The sequence below is a fragment of the Scomber japonicus genome, chromosome 9 (genome assembly GCF_027409825.1).
Source record: "Scomber japonicus isolate fScoJap1 chromosome 9, fScoJap1.pri, whole genome shotgun sequence".
NCBI classification, from domain to species: Eukaryota; Metazoa; Chordata; class Actinopteri; order Scombriformes; family Scombridae; genus Scomber; species Scomber japonicus.
The window spans coordinates 8,257,987-8,262,986 of NC_070586.1; the positions used below are offsets into that span (position 1 = coordinate 8,257,987).

Below are 5,000 nucleotides of genomic sequence, written 5' to 3' on the forward strand. Positions count from 1 at the left end.
AGGACCTCTGACAGATACCACACTCCCTTTTTTCAAATCACTAAATCTCAACATCACACAGTTCAATGTTGTTTAAGTAGCATTTATTATTTCACTGCGCTGTTCTTTAATCTCCATGTTGAGTCATTTCGGGCTCAAATTTCTTGAGTCATGCTGCAGCTAAAAAACAACAAGCATGCTGACAGACTTTTAGCACCTTTACAATAAGCAGACATGCAGCACTTCTAGTTTCCCTGTTTCTATACACGATGCACAACGTTGTAAAAAGGTCTGAGTTTTAGTTCACGTTGCTGGGATACAAAAAATCATGAGTTTGGATGTTTTGAGGTCCATTTAATCCCATTAATATGCAATGACTGGATATTTGAAAAACAGACTATTCTTATTGTTTTAGTGCAGAGGTGTCAAACTCATTTTCATTCAAGGGCTACATACAGACCAATTTAATCTCACGTAGGCCGGATCATTAAAGAGAAGGAAGGAAGGAAGGAAGGAAGGAAGGAAGGAAGGAAGGAAGGAAGGAAGGAAGGAAGGACAGGCAAAAGGAAGGAGGGAAGAAAGGACAGACGGAAGAAAGGGAGGAAGGAAGAACAGAAGTAGGAAAGGTATATGAAGGATAAATGGAAGGAAGGACAGATGGAAGGAAGGACAGAAGGAAGTAAGGACCGATGGAAGGACAGAAGGAAGGTAGGAAGGAAGGAAGGAAGGAAGGAAGGAAGGAAGGAAGGAACAAAGAAAGGAAAAGGGGAAAGTATAAAAGAAGGACAGAAGGAAGAAAGGGAGGAAGGAAGGAAGGAAGGAAGGAAGGAAGGAAGGAAGGAAGGAAAGACAGATGGAAGGACGAAAGGACAGAAGGAAGGAAGGAAGGACAGAAGGAAGGAAGGAAGGAACGAAGGAACGAACAAAGAAAGGAAAGGGGAAGGTAGAGGACAGATGGAAGGAAAGTGGGCCGGATTGCACCCCTAGACGGGCCAGTTCTGGCCCGCGGGCCACATGTTTGACACCCCTGTTTTAGTGTGTATACTTTTTTTATAAAGACATGAAGACGGAGCAAATTCTCTCTTTACATTGATGTGCAATAAATAAACAGTCTATTTAATGTAACTCAGCTTTGCACATGTCTGTTTGGGCTTATAGCTTCATATGTGGACAGTTTATCTTTTTGCCTAACCCCAATTAAATCAACAAGCGTGTTTACTAGGGGTGTAAATCACAAGTTTCTATTATTATATTGATTAAATGGGCGACGATTCGATGTGTGCCGATATCACAAAGTAAAAGCAACGATACAATTTTGACTTGATTCTCTTTCTGAATGTGTGCATTAAATTTTACTAGTGTTGTAGTCAAGACCGCACCAACCAAGACCAAGACATTACCGAGACCCAGACAAGACCAAGATAATATATATCAAAGGAAAATCATAACAAAACATAAAAATGTGAGTTTTCTTTTTATTTAAGTTTGCTTTTAAATAAATGCGACAACAAAAACAACCTTTGCTCTGTTGTTTTCAGAGCAGCACAATGAATGAAACTAATCTTAGCAAACTTGTTGTGTTTCACTTCTTGAAAACGTTATTAGCTGTTTTTGAGAGGGTCCTTTCTCACTCTCATCTGTAAGGCATGGACAAAAAGCCTATCAGCAGTGCTCTTGACTGGAAAAAAACCTGCCCAGTCCGAGACCGAGACAAGACCGAGTAAAAATGCCCTCGATTCCGAGACAAGACCAAGAACCTCAAAAAATGGTCTTGAGACCAAGACCGATCTCGAGTACTACAACACTAAATTTTACAGCTTCTATATGTGGATTATGTTGCATTTACACATTTTTTCATGTGGCCAAATTAATGTCTGACAACCTCCAGATGTGGTTTGAATGACTGGATCTTCAATGTATCTTGTGTGGGCTTGTAGCTTTATATGTAGAGACAGTTTATTATGTACAGCATGTAAAGTGATACCAGCTGTGACTAACAAACAAACCCACACATGTGCACAGATGTTCTTCATTACACATTAAGGCTGCTCAATTAATCGAAGTTTGATCATGATTACGATTTAGGGGCCAAACGATAAAATCGAGGGGAAATGATTTTTAATAATAATGAGATAGTGCTCAATAACAAAGTTTTATTTTGAAAAGCTTAGACCAGAAGCCACTGGAAGCCACCGCAGCTCCGTTAGTTTGACAGAAGCTGAAACACACGGCGAAATGTTTTAACTGTATAAATAAAAGTGCAGAGTTTCCAGCCTGCGTCAGACGATGCTGAGTTTACTGACTAATTATTAAAAACCAGGAAGTGATGTGTGAACTGTCGTCATGGTAACCAGCTCAGCTCTAATATCTCTGCACATTTTCTGCTGTGTGTTGCGTTCAGCGGCAGATAAAAGGCTGCTGCTGGAAGAGAAAATTAATTAAGCCAAATGAACAAGAAATGTCCAATAAACGCAGCATGTTTCTAAAGTTTAAAAATAATAATTTTAATAATCGTGATTTCAATTTTGACCCAAATAATCGTGATTATGATTTTTTCCTTAATCGAGCAGCCCTATTATACATATATATATAGATATTTACCGTGTATGTATTTGACCACGTTGACGCTGAGGCCGTGTCTGGAGATGGTGGTGAGCACCTCCCCAGCGCTTCTCCTCCAGGGCAGATTATGAGGGGGGCACCAGGACGTGATGGCACTGAACAACAGCTGGAGGTCGTCCTTTTGGCCAGCTCCTCCGCCGGAGACACAAAGGTGCAGAGCTTCACCAGGATCTGCAAGGCAAATTAATATGAGCTTATAAAACTACTGTTGGAACAAGTAACAGTGTAAATGTCTCAAAGGAAAAGATTTAGGTTAAAATAAATGTACCAGCTTGTTGTCTGGAGGCTATTTCCTGATTACAGTAAAGGAGGAAGCAACAATAATATATCAGTGGATTCATATTTGTAAGGTTGAAACTTCATCAAGACTCTTTTTACAACTATCAATAAAGTTCCTGAAACAAAAGCACTTAAAAAAACAAGGATGGAAGGGAGGAAGAAAGAAGGAAAAGAGGGAGGGAGGAAGGATGGAAAGAAGAAGGAATGAAAGGAGGGAGGAAGAAGGAAGGAGGGAGGAAGGAAGGAAGGAAGGATGGAAAGAATAAGGAAGGAAGGATGGAAGGGAGGAAGAAGGAAAGAAAGGAGGGAGGGAGGGAGGAAGGATGGAAAGAAGAAGGAAGGAAGGATGGAAGGGAGGAAGAAGGAAGGAAAGGAGGGAGGAAGGAAGGAAGGACAGACAAAAGAAGGAAGGAAGGAAGGTAGGAGGGAGGGAGGGAGGGTAGACAAAAGAAGGAAGGAAGGAAGGTAGGAGGGAGGGAGGGAGGATAGACAAAAGAAGAAAGGAAGGAGGTAGGAGGGGAGGGAGGGAGGGAGGAAAGGAGGAAGGAAGGAAGGATGGAAGGGAGGAAGGAAGGAAAGGAGGGAGGAAGGAAGGATGGAAGGGAGGAGACTGGATTCTCCAAAAGCAATGGACGTTATAGCTGGCTGTGTCGCCATGGCAACGCACTGCAGCGTCTCGTGGCGTCTTCTTACTTTATGTCTTAAGTCCCCTTGTTCAACTCAAATTTCAGAAAGCTGGCTGTGACTTAGCCTTCTGCTTGCTCACTACTGACTGACATGTTACCATGGTAACGCTAATTAAGGAGTAAATCTACTGTTTCTCTCCTCGCCAAAATGGGAGATATATACGGCTCTGACTTCACACAGAGATGGGAGTTCAAATAAGACTATTTTATGTTCACTGATGAAGTGAAAAAGTTCCTCCAGGATGGTTTTAAAGTTGTTTTTTTTGACTTCGAGATGAACTCAGAGGCTGTTTTGGTGTTGTTTACGGACTTGAAAATGAACTCTTAATACCATTGAAGTGGAGTGACTTATTTTAGGATCCCCTCCAGACATGCTTTAGGATTTATACGGATGTTTAGTTTAGTTTAATCCATGTTCTGCATATCCCCCCCCCCCCCCCCCCAAAAAGAAAAACACCCTGCACTGATCACTGATGAAACGTGGTTCAGTTTATCATCATATCGCCTCACCTCCACCTCATAGAAAGTCTGCATGTTAAAAACAAACATAATTTTCTTAGGGGTGTCAAAAATGCGGCCCGAGGGCCAAAAACCGGCCCACCGAGGGGTGCAGTCCGGCCCACTTTCGTTCAATCTGTCCTTTCTTCCTTATGTCCTTCTTTCCATCTGTCCTTTCTCCCTCTCTCCCTTCCTTCCTTCCTTTTTTTCTTCGTTTGTTCATTCTATCTGTCCTTCCTCCCTACCTTCCTTTTTTCCCTTATTCGTTCCTTCCTTCCTTCCATCTGTCCTTCCTTCCTTCTTTCCTTCCTTCTGTCTGTCTGTCTGTCTGTCCGTCCTTCCTCCTACCTTCCTTTTTTCCCTTATTCCTTCCTTCCTTCCTTCTGTCTGTCCCTTCCTTCCTTTCTTCCATCTGTCCGTCCTTCTTTCCTTCCTTCCTTCTGTCTGTCTGTCCTTCCTACCTTTCTTCCCTCCTTCCTTTTGTCTGTCTTTCCTTCCTTCCCTTCTTATTTCCTTCCTTCCTTCCTTCCTTCCTTCCCTCCATCTTTTTAAATGATCCGGCCCACATGAGATCAAATAGGTCTGCATGTGGCCCTTGAATGAAAATGAGTTTGACACCTCTGTCTTATATGGTTACATTTTGTCTTACCTGGACAAAGACTTTCTGTAGCATGGCTCTGCGGTCAGCCAGGGGAAGCTCTGGCTGGGTTTGGCCCTGGGCCTGGGGTTTTCTCCTGGGTGGGCGGTGGCGGCGGAGGGGGAGTCGGGGCGGGGGCCGGGGGGGCCTCGGCCATGTGGGGCAGGTCGAAGAACAGGTAGAGGCATTTAACCAGCGTGGGAGGGAACAGACATGGTCGTCATGCAGTCCACCGTTTTCTGAAAGAAGGGAAATATTTGTTAATTAGAAACAAGAAATGATTTTCAGAATAAAAGCGC

General features: G+C 43.0%; 1 protein-coding gene across 1 annotated transcript in view; it reads right to left on the reverse strand.

The window, feature by feature from the left end:
• The window catches only part of wdfy3 (WD repeat and FYVE domain containing 3), a 136,428-nt gene that overhangs the window by 111,194 nt on the left and 20,234 nt on the right, over positions 1-5,000 (reverse strand). Inside the window, 5 exon segments of the mRNA XM_053324968.1 lie at positions 2,581-2,727; positions 2,730-2,772; positions 4,714-4,785; positions 4,787-4,900; positions 4,902-4,940. Coding sequence (XP_053180943.1) covers positions 2,581-2,727; positions 2,730-2,772; positions 4,714-4,785; positions 4,787-4,900; positions 4,902-4,940 — 415 coding nt within the window.